The following is a 17,917-nucleotide window of genomic DNA, read 5'->3' on the forward strand; positions in this document are numbered from 1 at the left end:
AATTGGAATATAAAAATATCCAATTTTTATAGTTAATTTAATGAATCAATTAAATTGATAACATGATGCCTTTACATCAAAATAGATCTTATTCCAATGAATGTTTGTTGTGTTATGCAATACAAGATTTTGTTCCATGTTGACCGATACTATATATTCATAAAATATGTGACAATTAAAAGTGGCATATAATATAAATAGACATGTAACAATTGTAAATGATCAAAGAACATATGGATATTTATTTATGATAACTTAATTCCTCTCCTAATTATGGATATTTAAAAATATTAGAGAAAAATGGTTAGGAATTTGAATGATTAGTATAGATAAAAAGAGATGGAGTAGATTAACAATAGGACAAAAGATGGAATAAAACAGGCTAGCAAGATATGAAGGTGATTCATTGCCAACTTCATTCTGCCAAACATAGGATGCCATGTGTGGTCTCTCATGTTCTCAATAATAATTGATGAAAGATAGGCTCCACCCTTACCAAATTAGTCAAACATTAGGAATATAAAATGCATGCAAGAGATACATTGTCAATATTATTATTATTATTATTATTATTATTATTATTATTATTAGTAGTAGTAGTAGTAGTAGTAGTAGTTTTAGTCATGCTACTTATATAAGTAGAGAAGTGTAGAGAACTTTTATATACATTGTAACATTCCCAATGAGGCCCCATGGATGCCAAACATCCCATGTCACTCCATCTAACTCCAACCGAATATTAATTAATGAGAAAGTCATATTATTTAATGTTTGGATTTAATATCACTAGCTTGCACTCTAGTTCATGTATATCTTGACTTACAATCAGTTTTTTATGAAAGGTTAAATATTTTTTTTTCAACTTAAAATATATATAAAGGACTTGCATACCCCCACCAAAAAGAACAAACATTAAAAGAAATAGATATATATATTAAAAAAGGGAAAAGGCAAAGTAATATTGCAAAGATGAGGAAGTCACCTGCATGCACAAGCTCTTGAGAACTCAACACAAGTGGGAGTCTGAAAAAGGAAGGAAAAAGATGACATTGTCTCAAATCTCTAGCCTTTGTCTTACTCTTTCATTTTTAATACTGTGTAAAGATCTTCTAAATTCTTAAGACACGCATTTATAGTCCTCAAATACTTATAACTCTCTGAATTTTGTCAATTTACAAGTAATTAATAGAGATATGTTTAAAAAACTTTAATTTGAATTGACACACATGTGCAACCCATTTAATTAACAAAATTGATTAATTTAACATGTTTAATTTCTAACAAAGTTTAGATTATGTCCGGAAATAAGATTTTTTCTATTTTGTCCATTTAATTAACTTTTCATTAATTAGCAAACTCAAAACACTATAAGAAAAAATATTGTTTATTTCCAAGATTGAAGGAACCTAATTTACTTTAACAAATTAAACTAATGATCACTTTATAAGATTTGGATGGGGTTTCCTCAAGGCTTTAAATTGTGAGATGCTTGTGATTGAGACATGAAACTCAATGCTCTGTCTATCTTTATCTCTTTAATCTCTCTTTTGCCTCCTTTTACGTACCTGCATGCGTGTCTGCATGGCCCTTCTTCCACGTCTCTTTATGACCCACCCAACTTCTCTTCATTTGTATCATCCCATGTGTTCTCTAAACGTGTGTCTTAAGTTTTCAACTACATCCACACCTTCAAACCTTAAACAATCAACTTTGTATGTACATGAGTTTTTTTTTTAAGTGAATAAATCATTATCTTTGGTTAACATGATGCATTCTCTTCCACACATGCATGCATGTTCTCTTTTATATGCATGTTTGTGTGTGTGTGTACGTCGTAGGATAAATTAATACTTTTTTTTTTCTTTGGGAGTAACATATATTCTTGAGGTGATGCAAATAAAGGGAAAAATTAAGAAAAGTTGTTTTCTCATGATCACCACTGCTATTATATATTGACCTTAGATTTGTTAACATATAAAATCTAAGTACATTGATAAATAGGGTGATCAATATCAAAAAGAGATTTATAGTCCATTTAGAATGGATTTTTCTTTTCCTTTTTGGCAGAGCACTTGTTTTATTATATATTTTTGGCCATTTGAATGTATTTGTACTTGTAGAAAAAAAAAAATAATCCTGTAAACAGAATTCCAAAAACATGAAACATTATAGCCTAATCTTTGGCCAAAATGCTTTTTAAAATTTTTTTATGCAAAAAGTGCTTTTGTAATAACTAATTCAAAAACAAGAATTTTTTAATTTCTTAAAGAAAAATACCGAGAGCTTATCTTTTGTCTTTCTATCTTGTTGTTTTTTCAGTCTGATTTGTACTTGTTTTTTTTTATAAAAATAAAACAGTGATTTATCTATTTTATTACAAAATATGAAGTGTTATTCCTGATAAGTCTTATTTTCCACTAATACATTAATAATTCATCTAAATTTTTTTCTTTAAAAAGAAAAGGACAGCACAGAAAAAGGAAAGTTCATTAAAATAAAATCCGCATCACTTTACTTGCCTTGTTTTCATTACCCAAGAATGAAACACAGAGAAAACAACTAGACTCATTAATTTAAATTGAAGAGTGATAACTCAGACATGAAATGCAAGAGAGACATGTCAAGACCTTGTCCATTGAGACTGTACTGTGAGAATTGAATGCATATATCCAACTCTTATGACAGACATAACTCAAACGGTGACATTTACTGCAAACACAAACATGTCTTCTGGCGTTAAAATTATATACTACTACTAGTGATGAATAATGAATATCCATCATTCAATATCCATTCACTTTGTTTTTCTAATCCCCTATTCCCTCTCGCTCCCTCCTTCTCTATCTCTCTCTCTCTCTCTCACAGTCTCTCTCTAGGGGATATATAGTACACAAATATTGAGGCATTGATACATTCCTCTTAAGTAAACCACATGATTTATATATACTCCATTTTTTATATATGGATTAAAAAATGAGACTCATGGTCTTGAAAATTGGAACTAGCTAGTTGGCAGATATTTAAATGCCTTGGAATCTACAGAGTTTTGGGAGTTTTAATTTCTGCAACTTTGAGAAGTAGATAAATTGTGGGAGAGTGCATGGGGAAGGGAACAAGTGCATGAATTAATTGAATAATATATATATATATTGGCTCTAATCCAATTGCTGCATGCAGCAATGCTGTCTTTTCTTTTCTTGCTGCAGCTTTTTTACTGATATTTTTGTTTGACTTCCTTCTTTTTCACTTGCTTAATTATTAGTGAATTGTTTCTTCATCAACAGTGAAGTTGGTCATCAAGAGGAACTAACTTTGTACTTTTTCAGTCTCCTCCCTTCATCTATCTATCTATTTATCTATCTATTTATCTTATTCAAACCTACCACCCACTTAATTTATTGTTTTGTATTAAGCTTTGAAATAAATATGTAGGATCACATCTTAAGGTTGTCAAATATTGGATGACAGCTCATTTGTTGTAAGTTTAATATTGCAATACTCTCATTTGATTTTCAAGAGGTTGAAGTAATTAATTATTATTGTGAAATACATAAACATATATATATATATATATATATATATATATATATATATATATATATATATATGATGAAATGTGAATAAGGTACCTATTAGAAATGTGCAAATGAGTAGAGTTAATTTTTCTACACACATCTATATTGACACCATATATGTATTGAGTTTAGGTCATATGATCTCAGTAGGAGAAATATCTTATATCAAAAATACAGTACTAATAGAAAAATATGTCATTAGTATAAAAGATATATATTGATATCCATTTTAATTATATATTTTATTTTCAGAGTATGAAAAATGAGCACATGTGAGCATGTTCTTTGATTGTGGAGAAAAAGTCAAAAGTGTCAAGAAAGACAATGAAGGCTAACACTCACAGAGAAGGTTTGTAAATTGGTCTAACAAAAGAATGGCAAGATGTTGGAAGAGTTCAACAAGTGTCTTTTGTCTTTTCATTTTAAGATTAAAATGGACCAATTTACATATTCAAGTCAAAATACAAAATTTATTTATTTATTTGTTTTTAATCAACCTTTTAACTTTAATCATTCCATTTTAAGTTATGGCCAATTCTAATCACTAATCAAGCATCAAAATTTTATATTATTATCAATAATCACCATACGGTCTGTGTCATGACTTAATTTAATTTTATATCATACTTATTAATTTTTATTTATTTATTTATTTGGGGTATGTGGGGAAGGAATAATTTTGCAATCTATTGCTTTATGATTGAGGATGTGTTATGAGCGTCCCCCCAAACTTTTACTGACACAAAGAAGTGCTATGATGGCCTTATGATGGGCATCATCCCCAATGCACCATAACCCCACTTTTTTTTTTTTTCCTTTTGACCAAAGAGTTGACCATGTTACTAACTTAATCTACTACACTCATTTAATTCACAAAAATTATTTATAAAATGATTTGATTCATCAAATTAAACTTAAATTCTTTCTATATGAAAATAATTTTTTTTTTATAAATTAATGACAAACACTTTTTTATTATTTTTGCATTGTGCTTGAGAGGTTTCGAATTCGAGACCTTCTAAACATAAGTAACGTACGAAATCACTGGACTATACTTTGGTTCCATGAAAATAAATTTTGTTTTAAAAAAACAATTTTTTAATATAAGAAAAAGTGTGTGTTATTATTTGTGTGCATTGTGTAAGACGTAGTAGTAAATACTACATGACCCATGCAGGTACGTGGGCAAGGGTGGCCCCTCATGCAACGTCAAATCATCGTTTTATAGTTTTATAATTATATATAAATATATATAATTTTATCTAGCTTCAATTGTAGAGAGAGCTAGTGAAGGAGATAGAGAGAGAGAAGATGGTAGCGATTTGTGGACAGCTTTATTTGTGCTGCTTTTTATCCTTCCCCATGTACGTGCACTGCCCCTTCTCACATGCACATCTCTATCTCTCTCTTCTTTTAGACTAGTTAGTCCACGTGGATATAATCCTAATTATTAATTAATGACTTAAAATAGTACACCTTAATTTGTCATAAAATATCCAAGCATGTTCACTAGAATATGGAAATTAGGAGGTGAAAATCACATGCACTACACTCTTTCTCTTGAAGGAAATAATTTTTTTTTCCCTTTTACAGTAGCAGACAAATTTCCTGTATTTAAGTATCAGCTGTCAAGAGGCAAGTAAAGAGATGCATAAATTACAATAATTCATCAATATTTTAAGAATTTATTAAGTTAAATAGGTATCATATGAGACTTTTCTTGCCTTGCAGCTCTTCAAGGGAGGTATATAACTCCTACAGGGATCCACTGAAATTTGTTTGGACGGTATAAACAACATCTGGGTCGAGAATAGTGCATAAACATGATTGTAAACAGTATCATGGACATATGGTTTGAAATCCGCATCTACTACTAGAATAAGTAAATGTTGAGAAGAAAATATAATAGCTTGCAAGAAAATAAATATTTTTTAATTGTTTTTAATTGTTATTTTATGAAAAATAAAATTATTTTAGTATTTAATTTTTCAAACAAAGTAACTATGGTAATTTTGTTGATTAGAAAAATTTAAAAAAATACATTTTATATTTTATAAATATTTTTAGGAAAAAAAATTGTGATAACAGTTCTGCAGTGAAAAACTTTATCTGGTTAAATTTTAAAATATGTAAATCAAGGTTAAATATATGATTTGTAATTTAAATATGAATGTTTGGGTAAATATATATATATATACACACGTATATATTCAATATTTTTTTATAATAAATAAAAAATATTCAGTTATGTAAATTTCATAAGCACGGAAACCTAGTAACTAAAACACCCTCACCTACCACCATGCCTTTGGCACAGAATACCTAAACAATGATATAATTTTTAATTAAAATAAATATTGATATAAATATATAAATTTACATTTATATATCTGATCAGTCTTTGACCATCAATCACTTAAAAGGCAAATCCGAAGAGCAGAAAACAATGAATTAGGGTTAGGGTTAGGGTTAGGGTTTCCAATGGGCAGAAGAACATTCAGTACAATTAACACAACATCACATCAAACAAATATTGCTATAAATATACAAGCTATCAATTTATCCTAACCTCTCAGACAAACATCAATCACTCACAGAAACAAAATCCAAAGATCAGAAGGGAAAAAAAGAATGAATTAGGGTTTAGGTTTAGGGTTAGGTTTAGGGTTAGGGTTAGGGTTAGGGTTAGGATTTCCTATGAACAACATTCAGCATGAAGCAACCCACCACCAACCATTTACAGTACAATGGGGGAGAAAAAGAGAAGCTTTAACAGGTGTCACTTGCAAACATTCAAAAGGACAACCTTTGAATGCATTGATGTTTTGTTGTTGAGGTCTTGATCAGTGAGTGGATACAACACCATGAAACAGACTTCTCCAAAATCCCATTAAGAACAACAACAACAACAACAACAACAAGAAGAAGAAGAACAACACACACACACACACAAACAGAGAGCAATATATGCAAAAGTCTCTTTGAAGGATGTTGCAAAAAGATGGAACACATCAATGTCTTGAGCTAACTGATCACATGACAACAGTATGAGAACTTTCTTTGTAGGACCCTTTCAATGGCATATAGCATACATTTTGGCAATGCTTCCAACCAAGCATATCCACTCCAGAATAATTTTTGCACCAATTCTCAAGAACAGAGCCATGCATGAAATCCACTTCTTGCTTTGCATCTTATTCCCTTGGCTGTAACCAGTCAATCTTTTGTTCTCTCTGCCCACCACCGACACTTTTTCGACATACTTGTGCTCAATACAATGCCAATTCAGATACATTAATAATTCTGCAGAGTAATTCTACTTTTTTAAACTAAATCATCAATGCTGATATTCATATATGTGAATTGTTGTTTCTGATGTGAAACTGCTGCATTGTCTCCACATTAGAAGCACCAGCCTGTGAAATTTCAGTATTCACATCACTGTTGTCAGTGCTGGGGAATCCAGCCTGACCATATAAGTCCATGCTGTGCAAGCACGTCTTGCTTCCATCCAAGACATATACTACAACAAAACTAATTCAATCTATATAATAAACAATTAAACATTGATGAGAATTTACTGTATAACTGCATGAATTTTATCTTTCTAATTGATAACATACAATTATAGCATCTTTCTATGTTTCAAGGACAGAGCACTTGAATGAATGCTGCATCTTCATTGTATCTGACTCAGATTTGAATGTCATTAATTATTCAAGCTTTTGATACATGTGCTGCAATAATCTATCCTCTTTGATCTGTTCTACTCTCTTTTCAATTTATGTATATATAAAAATTAACTGATTGTTGACATTGCAGAAATAATCATAATTACTGCATGCAGAGGGGTTTAAGTCAATGCTAAAGAAAACAAATTCAAATGAAGTTGAAAATCATACACTTACATTGATGCTATCTGTGGAATGAAGTAGAGTGAGCAACATATATTTGGCTAATTACAAAATTTTGCAACTCATTTCATTGAAATTTTTTTAATATCATCATGTAAATGAATCAAGTCTTGCGTTGGAGACATTATTATCGATCATACAATAGGCATGAAATTCCTTAGACTTGACATGCAGATAGTATATACTTAAAATGATATCTGTAAAATAATGTTAAGAAGTTCAATCTGCAGAAAATACACAAAGTTCCTGAGCAACATTCAGAAAACATAGTGTAAAAACCTCATGAGTGTTTACTAAATTAACAAATTGATGTCATGGGCCTATGGCACATTAGTTTTCTTCATAATATTTGCAACTAAATATAATGTTAACCATTCCAAGGAAACAAAGCATACTCTGTTCTACAACCACATTGAGTTTATTGATACCTGACAAAGAAGAAGAAAACATATAAAGTACATGAAACTCACGATACAAAAGCTAATAATAACAACATAGCATCCAAAAGCAGAGATAAGCAATTGCTCACATTAATTTAATAATTCTAGAAATTCAAATGGCTTAGTTCTCTGCATCTGCTATTCAGGTATGAATCAGCTTCTTCAAACAAAAAGAAAAACAAGCAACATCTGCATCAAGAGAAACATAACATAACACAATACACAAACCCCAAAAGGAACAAGGAAACTGGAAGAATGGGGGCAAAGAAAGCTTACTGAAAGTGAAATAGTGATTCTATTCCCTCATTCACTAGTATATATGTTACATGTGTGTTATTAATAAATCCAAACATTTTAATAAAGTTTGCTCATGAACAGGAGAAAATATATGTCTTGATTATTAATATTTTCTGGATGAAAGATTTAGGGTTATATATATACACATATTCCTTTGTGTAAGGATTGATTCCATAATGACAAAGGCCACAAGGCACACTATATATAAATGCATGATTATTTATCAAAGGAAAATAATAATTCACATTGACCAATTTTTAAGATAATTGTTATTTGACTTTAATTGGTATACTAAAAAAAAGTTCCTCTAATTTTTTATGGTGACCATTGTGTTCCTACTTTTACCTCTACAATCCTTGCAGGCATTAAAGTAAATTTTCAATTTATGTAATACGGATGTGCTTTTATTTTATTTTATTTATTTAAATATTTCTTTTCTTGTTATTGTTATTATTATTATTTTTTAATCTTATATGTGTGTGGTAAAACTTAAATAATAATGCTCATTCTTTTTGCAAGAATTAAAATAGCAAGGGAAGAAAAAGAATGAAGAGAAATGAGAATAAGTTTAAAATATGTTAGTAATAAAGAGGCTGGAAAAAAAGTACCAAGAGAAAAAAGAGTTATGATAGAATAACTTATAAGCTAATAGATTTAACAAAATAACTATGAACCAATGAGTATGAGCAAAGGAGTTTAACAAAGTAACTATGCCTAATGAATCATTGATTTACAAGTGTCTCTGTATGAAGTTGAACAAAAATGGATTATACTGAAAAGCTTGTGGATTTAAGCTAATTGACAGAAAGGGAATATAAAATGCCTAAGGAAGGTTACGGAAACTTCATTGATTGTTATTTTTTTAATTTAAATATATTAAAAAATCATGGGCGGATCAATAGTGAGTCTAGTTTCAACTGTCTAACATTTAATTGGAACTTAATAACTGCACTTTCACCTGCATTGCTTGATCTTTTCACTTTATTTATACATACTATTAAATTAGATGTATAATCTACTCCGAAAGATCGATTCAAGGAATGATTTTAATTTTTTTTATAATATTTTAATTTTTATTTATATTACTTATAATATTTATAATTAAAAAACATTAATTACACCTAATTATTTATGCAATAAATATCCATAAGACCTTTCAAATTCAAGGTATAAAATAGTTTCTATAGTATGAGTTGTTTAATTATATTATTTTATATATGATATTGCCTCAAAACTCCTCATAAAATTTTATAAACTTTAATATGAAGCCGGAAGAAATGCCTAGTTATAACTAAAATTAATCACACATCTGAATTCTTGTAGCCTCATAGATTAATAATAATAATAATAATAATAATAATAATAATAATAATAATAAAAAGAAGTCTCAACTTCATTAGTCCTCTTGTGCCTACCCCAAAAGAGCGCCACCCAATAAATTTTTTAATAAACTATGTTTTATCTATTTTATAAAAAAAAATAATAAATAAAGGTCAATATGATTAATTGTATGTTATTATTGTCTTTTGAAACTCTTATTAAAAGGAATGATTTGTGATTACCTATAAACTTACAGGCACTTCAAAATTAACTATTGAGTGTCTTTTAGCACCTTGTTTATATAATAATAATAATAATAATAATAATAATAATAATAATAATAATAATAATAATAATAATAATACATCACATCAGCCGAACATTAAAAGGCTTCTCAACGATATATTTTGTGTTGAAAGTAAAACAGTGGGTTTTTGTTAGAAGACAAAAGTACTTAGATGGTACCCGCCCAGACGTTCCTCTTTATATTGATTAAGAAATCCAAGTCAATATTAAATTATTAATTAGGCCTAACAAGTTTGTTTATCATCTTAATTAAAAATAAAATTTGGGTTGGATTAGACCATCACTGCAAGATCTAGTCACACACAAATGAATAATAATAATAATAAATTTTATTCGAAATTCATGACAGACAACCTTGTAGTGGATCAAGCATTAACCATTTTTTTAATTGATTTGATATATTATTCTAATGAGAATGGTAATTAAATAAAGATTTCAATACCTTGGATCTATGACATTGTTCATGACTAAATCAGGTTGCTTCTGGTGCAGCTCCTGATTTACCTCACCCAGTTACACCTTAATTATAAGTGGTTGTTGATTAAAGACAAATTCTATACCGAATTTTTCTTGTTTAGTAATTAAAAACTTTCAATATTTTTATATGGTTTTGTATGAGCTGTAATATAAATATATAATAAAAAATATTTATTATATGTTTTATTTACTAAGAATGTATTTAATTCAGAAGTGATGCAAATCTAAAATTACCAATTCAATAAAAGTGTAAAATTCAGTTAAAAATCTTTATATTTAGTTACAGTGAAAAATATTATTTTAGTAACCACTTCCCGTGTTTAAATAGTAAAAGATAGAATTTGAAAAACGTGATTTCAGCGTTTGAGACTATTTAGTAGCACAAGCTGTAAAATTCAGATATTTTAGTAGAAATAAAAAGAATCAAATTAAAGAGAATAGTTTAAGATTCTTGGGCACTTTATCTTCAATTATTGTTTATTCTTTGGGATATACCACATGCGCAAGTGGGGAATGAACTTTATTATCGTGTCTCTCACTACACTCTTTCTTATCCTACTCCTATCATTCAATGACAAACCTCGCTCGATATCTAGCCGTACATTCTCAATCATGGATCTGATAATCTTACATTCGCGAGTCACTAAACTTTTGCGAAGAAAACGATGCTTACCTGCGACTTGTCTGTCCAATAGGACAAAGCCACGTACTCACAAAAAAAAAAGGGGTAAAACATGCCGTTTCCCGTATCCCACCTGCCGAGAGAAACGTTTCAATTTTAATTCAAAGCTATGGGCGTGCTAGTAAAATTGGAAATCCGAATAAGTTTAGAAATTTCCTGAAAATATAATATAAAATTAAAATCAAAAAAGAAAAAAAATGATGTTTTGGAATTAATTTTTTTAATAAAATAAATAAATAAATCACTGATTTATTAAAAAAAACCGTGTATGGATGACAAAACAACTTCATGTGAAAAATAAATAAAAACTATAAAAATTAAAAATGAGCAGACAATTACTAGAAGTGAACCTCTCTCCCATATATAACGAATAAATGGATTAGAAAAAAAACATAAAAAAAATATACAAATAAGTTGACAAAATTTCACGTAACAAGAGGCATGTGCAAATTATAGAGTGGAGTGGATCACTCCATAAAAAGATGTGAAATTAAAATGTCAATAAAATCTAATGTTTAAAAACTTTAAAAAAACATTTAAGGTTTTGAAGTAAATCTCTTCCAAAAAAGTTGTTGTGAGTCTTATATTATCATAAATAAATGCAATTGCTGTAGGTAGGGAAATTAATGTTGAATGAAATGTCAATAAATTTAAAATAATAATTAATATAAAAAATAAAAGAAAAACAGTCAGGTAAGCATTGATTTATCGTTATTATGTACATAAATAGAATCCTATCATTCTTAGTATGATTGATTGATATACATACAAATCTAAACACTATTACATGAATCCAAATAGTTTTTTTTAATAATAAAAATAGTGAAATTTTTGTGATTTATCATTTTTTTAAAATTTTCAACTTTAAATGAGAGGCCTTTCAATCAATCAAATCGAAACATTTAGAGATAATTTTAAATTTGATTGGTTATCAGACATGAACTTTGACAAGAAAGCAAATATTATAATATATATATAATAAAAAAAAATTAAATTGAATTTCATGTGAATAAATGAGAGAAGTCCCTAGTGATGGCAATAATAACCAAACCGACCAGTTCGGTCCTGTCCGATTTGATCCGAGTTTGATAGGTAAAAACCCAATTTAACCAAGTTTCAGGTCGGATCTGGTAAAACTCGACTAATATTGAGCCGGTGCAGGTGCGGGCATGGGATTTCTGATACTTGAACCTGACCCGAAATTCAATTAACAAATATATTTAATTATATATATTCAAATTTTTTTTGTTAGGCTTTTTTAAATTCCTATTATATGTTGTTGAATTTGTCTATTTTGTGTTGTTTTGAATATTTATTTTCAATTTCTACTCCATGATGTTCATTCAAGCAAATAAAACTATGATTTTGAATTGACATTTTTAATTTTTACTTTGTATTTTAATTTTATTTTAAATATTTTTAAATAGGGTCACAGTGGGGCAGGTACTCCATGGGTACCCGATTACGGATTACCCGTCAGGTGTGGGTGTGATTTGGGGTTTTGAAAACCCATCGGGTTCGGGTATGAGGTGGGGTATCGGGTGCAGGTGTCTGCACCCGTCCCTCCTTTCTAAAATCAAAACTATAATTGAAATGCATGTGAAGGTAATTTTTTCATTTGGCATAAATAGGAATATATGTAAAGTTACACACATTTTCAATTTTACCCTTACTTACTTTAATCAATAAAACTAAGAAAAAAACTAAAAACCATATAAAAAGTCAAAATTACACCACCAAATCCTATAAGATCATATGAACTCATTAAAAATCATTATTTAACAAAAACAAGTATCCCGAACAAAAAAACATTAAAAAAGTAAAAAAAAAAATTAAAAAATATCCAAAAAGTGATCCATCTTACGCTAGGGTTTTGGAAAAGAAAGAAAAACGGAGGAGTATTGCTTTAGGATTAAAAAAAATAAAAATAAAAATAAAAATAAAAAAGATTTTTACTTAAACTTGAGATAGTATTGAAATTTCATTTGTTTTACATTTTCACAGCTAATGTGTAATCTTTTTTAGACCATTCTCCTTAATAATTTTTTATGGTAAAAAAAAAATAATTATATGAAAACTGTTATTTTGCATAATTCATATTAAAACCAAACCTATGAAAGACTTTTACCAGCTTTAGTTTTTCCTTCAAAATTGTTGTTTTTCCACAAACCAAACAGCCAGTAGTTCTAGTGTTTATTTATCAAAAAATAAAAATAAAACCGAAGAATTCAGATATTAGCTAAAATTCTATGAGCTCAAAATTAACTTTAAAAGTGAGAAAAGTGAGTTGTATAAAGTGGCTCCCTACCCTCAACTTAAGTAATGAACTTTCACTTTTCGTATTTTAGGACAAAAGAACATAAGCAGTGTAACTTTCTCCTATTTCTCCACGTTTACCCAAAATGAACTCTCTTGCTGTTGAGATGATTATAAACTAAATTTAGGAATGAATAATTGGGCATTTTTATTAATGAAATTTCAATATATTATATATTTATCGTGGAATCGGGTTTCACCAAGAAAAAACCGTTTCTCTTCTCAGAATAGACAAAAAACATTGAAATAAATGAAAGGTTTTTTTGACTTTTAAACAAAGGCCTATAAATGAATGAGACTCATGCTTGCAAGTTTTTCAAACCCTTTTTCCTTCAATCTCTCCATCTCTTGCTTTCAAGTTTTTCAAAGCCTTTTCCTTCAATTTCTCTTTCTCTCTTGCTTGCTTTGAACTCTGTCTCTCTCTGTCTTTGTGAAATGGCTGTTGTTCTCCTCCATTTGGTAATTTTGATGAAGCTCTTCATGTTATCTTGTGGTGAGTTCCAAAGGTTTGATGAGAAGATAAAGAGTGATGGATCTTTGAGTATCTTTGTTGTTGGAGATTGGGGAAGGAATGGTAACTATAACCAATCTCAAGTTGCAACTCAGGTTCAACTTCTTTTAACTCCTCCTTATCTTGCTTTAATTTAATTATATATAAATCCATGCATATGAAAAAGATTAAAACAAAACAAAACAAAAGATGGAGCTTTATAGTTAATTTCATGTATTAATTAAAAGTTTTGAGGAAGAAGTCATGCTAAACTATCAAAAATGGTTGGTATTGGTATTTGTTTTATGCTTTGTTTTGATTATAATTAATTAACATGAAAAGAGAGAAATATAGAAGAAGGTTAAAAAGAAAGAAAGAAAGGGAGGTATTAATGAGGATGTGTGAAGACTAAAGAAAGAGAACAAGAATTTGTTGTCATGCATGACTCATATGGGATAAAAACTAAAAAGTGTGCTTCTGGCACTTCTTAAGGAACGTGTGGTCTGTATGGACTTGGAAAGTAGGTTGGGTTGCATCACATTTTGTGCACCAAGGAATCGTTTTCTCTTGTCTTTTAATATCCACCTCATGAATTAATTAGAAATGTTTCCTTATGGAATAAAACTACTAATAATAGATTATTATATTTTAAAACAAGACATATGAAGTGTGTTTAATTGGAATGAATGTAAAATGATGAACAGATGGGAAAGATTGGAGAGGAGTTGGGTATAGACTTTGTGATATCCACAGGAGATAATTTCTATGAGGATGGATTACAAGGAGTTTATGATAACCAATTTCAGCAATCCTTTACTGACATTTACACTGCCAAGTCCTTGCAAAAACAGTGGTATAGTGGTAAGAAAAGGTGACAAATAGCATGTTTTATGGTTATGTAATTTAATATTTTTTTTCACACTTAAAATTTCCCTTTTTTTTATATGTATTTGTTTAGCTTTGGTGTTCATTATGATTTTTTTATTTTTATTTTTCATATGTTTGTGTAGTTTTGGGAAATCATGATTATCGAGGAGATGTTTTAGCTCAATTGAGTCCAATTCTTCAAAAATTTGATAGCAAATGGTTTTGTATGAGATCTTTCATTGTTAATACAGGTAATAATTATAATAAATTTTAGTTTTTATTAATTTGATTGAATTAAATGTAAAAGTTGTTTTTTTTAATCTTATTTTATGTAATTTTTTTTAAAATAAAAATAAAAATAAAAATAAAATCAGAGAATGTGGATTTCTTCTTTGTGGATACAACTCCATTTGAGAGGAAATATTGGACTCACCCTAAAGATCATCACTATGATTGGAGGAATGTGGAACCTCGTGATCAATACATTGAAAATCTCTTGAAGGTATGATAGTTTTAAAAGCCCAAACTATAAATATGTATGTATATATATTAAAAACAAGAAAAGAAAATAAAAAAAACAAAGGAAAATGATAATGTTTAGGACTTGGACTTGGCGCTGAAAGAATCAAGGGCACCATGGAAGTTTGTTGTTGGACATCATACAATGAGAAGTGTAAGTGACCATGGAGATACACAAGAGCTCCTGCAAGAGCTGCTTCCAACTCTAAAGGTATTTACATTTCAATATAAGATCTCTCCATATGCCATATTTAAGATTTTAATGGAAAATAAATAAATTATCATTTTCAGGCTAATGATGTCGATCTTTATATCAACGGGCATGACCATTGCCTTGAACACATTAGCAGCCGTGACAGGTGAGCGTAAATTTTCGATATGAATATATAGGTTTGGATCTCTTCATTGACTGATCCTAAGTGATCGAATCATGTAAATCTCTGTGTTTGTTGTAGTCCGATCCAATATTTCACTAGCGGTGGGGGATCGAAGGCATGGAGAGGTAAGTTCACACCAAATGCCGATAAACTGAGGTTCTTCTATGATGGTCAAGGATTCATGTCCATGAAGATAACTAGTACAAGTGTGGATTTGGTGTTCTATGACATCTTTGGCACAAATTTGTATCAATGGAGCATGAACAAGCAACTTCTCACAGTCATGTAGACACCATATTTAATAAGATGAATAAGAGACACTGGTTTCTTATGGATCATGTTAAAGAGTACTTTTGTCACATAAACCATATTGCCTAATATTCATAAGATTTGCAAATCATTGGATGAACAACTCAATGAAAGCCAGAGTAAAATGAATATTAATTGAGAATGAATGGTTTGGTTTTAAACTCTTGTGAAAAATGACATGAATAGGGAGAGGAAAGACATGTAAAGAGATTCAGACAATGGTCACTACGGTACCTCTCGCACATGGTCCGCTCCAGCATCTGCTCATTCACCCTTGTATATGAGCCATATACAACACATGGTGGAACCACCACTCGGGACAATGTTGCCGTATAGATCCTTCCTGATATCAACGTCGCATTTCATGATAGAGTTGTAAGTAGTCTCATGAATGCTTGCGGCTTCCATCCCGATCATCATTGGTTGGAAAAGAACTTCAGGTCAACGGAACCTCTCAGCACCAATGGTGATCACCTGAAGTTCATAGCTCTTCTCAACTGATGAGCTGGCCTTCGCCATCTCCAGCTCCTACTCATAATCAAGAGCAATGTATGCAAGTTTTTCTTTAATATCCCTCACGATTTCACGCTCCGCTGTGGTGGTGAAAGAGTAACCACGTTCAGTGAGAATTTTCATGAGAGCATCAGTCAAGTCAAGCCCGGCAAGGTCCAAACGAAGGACTGCATGTGGAAGTGCATATCCTTCGTAAATAGGGACTGTATGGACGACACCGTCCCCGGAATATCTAGCACAACACCTGAACAAGTGCCCACCTGAAGGCAAAGAGATGCATAATGAATCAGTCGCATCAATGCTATAAAATTCATGTCATTATTCATTGTCTTTTCAAAAAGTCATTATTCATTGTGAACCAACACGGCACTCCTCATTCACCAACACTTGAAGTTACATACAAAAGATATACATGATCGTATAGTCAGCTAAATTATGTACATAATCAGACACTGTTTATATACAAAACCATGACATATACAATCCTAACAAAACAGTTCAGGGTTGCTCTCACAGAACATATACAAGCCTAGCAAGAGAGTGAACAAATGGTTCACAAAAATCATATAATTGGCTGGGATATACTTCAATCAATAACAGCTTAAAGCATTATCTTTTAGTTAAATTGAGAACCATTAATCACTAAATCTACACTCCAACAAATGTATAAGAACTTTTCAGAAGATAAACATATCTTCTCCATGGGATGTCATCCCAGTTATTCACAATACCATGTTCAATAGGATATTTCAAAGTTAGGATGCCACGCTTGGATTGAGCTTCATCTCCAACATACGCATCCTTTTGACTCATGCCAACCATAACACCAGTGTGTCTAGGACGGCCAACTATACTGGGGAAAACAGCCCTTGGAGCATCATCTCCAGCAAATCCAGACTAGAACAAACAGAACATGATAACAAATCACATTGTTGTAATAAATTCATGCTTTAGTGAAATTTTTAAGATGGTATGTCTATTCTTCAAATAGACATACCTTAACCATTCCGGTTTCATTGTCACACACAAGAGGCTGAATATCTTCAGAGTCAGCCATCTTCTATCTTTATGAAAAATAATAATAAAAAAAATGCTACTTTCAGAAGCAGAGAGTAGAGGAGATATCACATGACACACAAGAAAACACAGGTAAAGCTAAATTTATTTGAAGAGTGATAAATCTACAAGATTTATTCAGGAGCAACATATAAGATTGTAACAGAAATGCGGTTTATTAGATTCCTAAACTGCTACTAGCACATCAGCTTCCTCAAATTAACAAATGGTGAATTTGAACAAATAATCTTATTTATCTTATGAAGATCTCCAATCCAAGGACATATGCATTACAAGAAAAGAAGGCACCACAATGACATACCCTGGTGTTTCAATCATCAAACATATTAAACAAAAATGACATTTATATTATAAATTTCTATGCAAATCCATCAACCACACACTCAATCAATGAACTAAAGAATGCATATTTAAAAAAGAAAAATCTCATCATAATTT

At 30.1% G+C, this 17,917-nt stretch overlaps 1 protein-coding gene and 1 pseudogene across 1 annotated transcript; one reads left to right on the forward strand and one right to left on the reverse strand.

Annotated features, from left to right (window-relative positions):
* The first annotated feature begins 13,636 nt into the window (after window positions 1-13,636).
* LOC120261227 (purple acid phosphatase 17-like) lies at window positions 13,637-15,918 on the forward strand. Its single transcript, XM_039269020.1, has 7 exons — window positions 13,637-13,933; window positions 14,522-14,678; window positions 14,828-14,935; window positions 15,059-15,186; window positions 15,286-15,414; window positions 15,495-15,562; window positions 15,659-15,918. Exons 1-7 carry the CDS (start codon window positions 13,763-13,765, stop codon window positions 15,867-15,869), a joined length of 972 nt encoding a protein of 323 aa, XP_039124954.1. The 5' UTR covers window positions 13,637-13,762; the 3' UTR covers window positions 15,870-15,918.
* Window positions 15,919-16,037: 119 nt separating this feature from the next.
* On the reverse strand, window positions 16,038-17,459 carry LOC120261228 (annotated as a pseudogene).
* Between the last annotated feature and the right edge of the window lie 458 nt (window positions 17,460-17,917).

Source organism: Dioscorea cayenensis, chromosome 5, assembly GCF_009730915.1.
Source record: "Dioscorea cayenensis subsp. rotundata cultivar TDr96_F1 chromosome 5, TDr96_F1_v2_PseudoChromosome.rev07_lg8_w22 25.fasta, whole genome shotgun sequence".
NCBI classification, from domain to species: domain Eukaryota; kingdom Viridiplantae; phylum Streptophyta; class Magnoliopsida; order Dioscoreales; family Dioscoreaceae; genus Dioscorea; species Dioscorea cayenensis.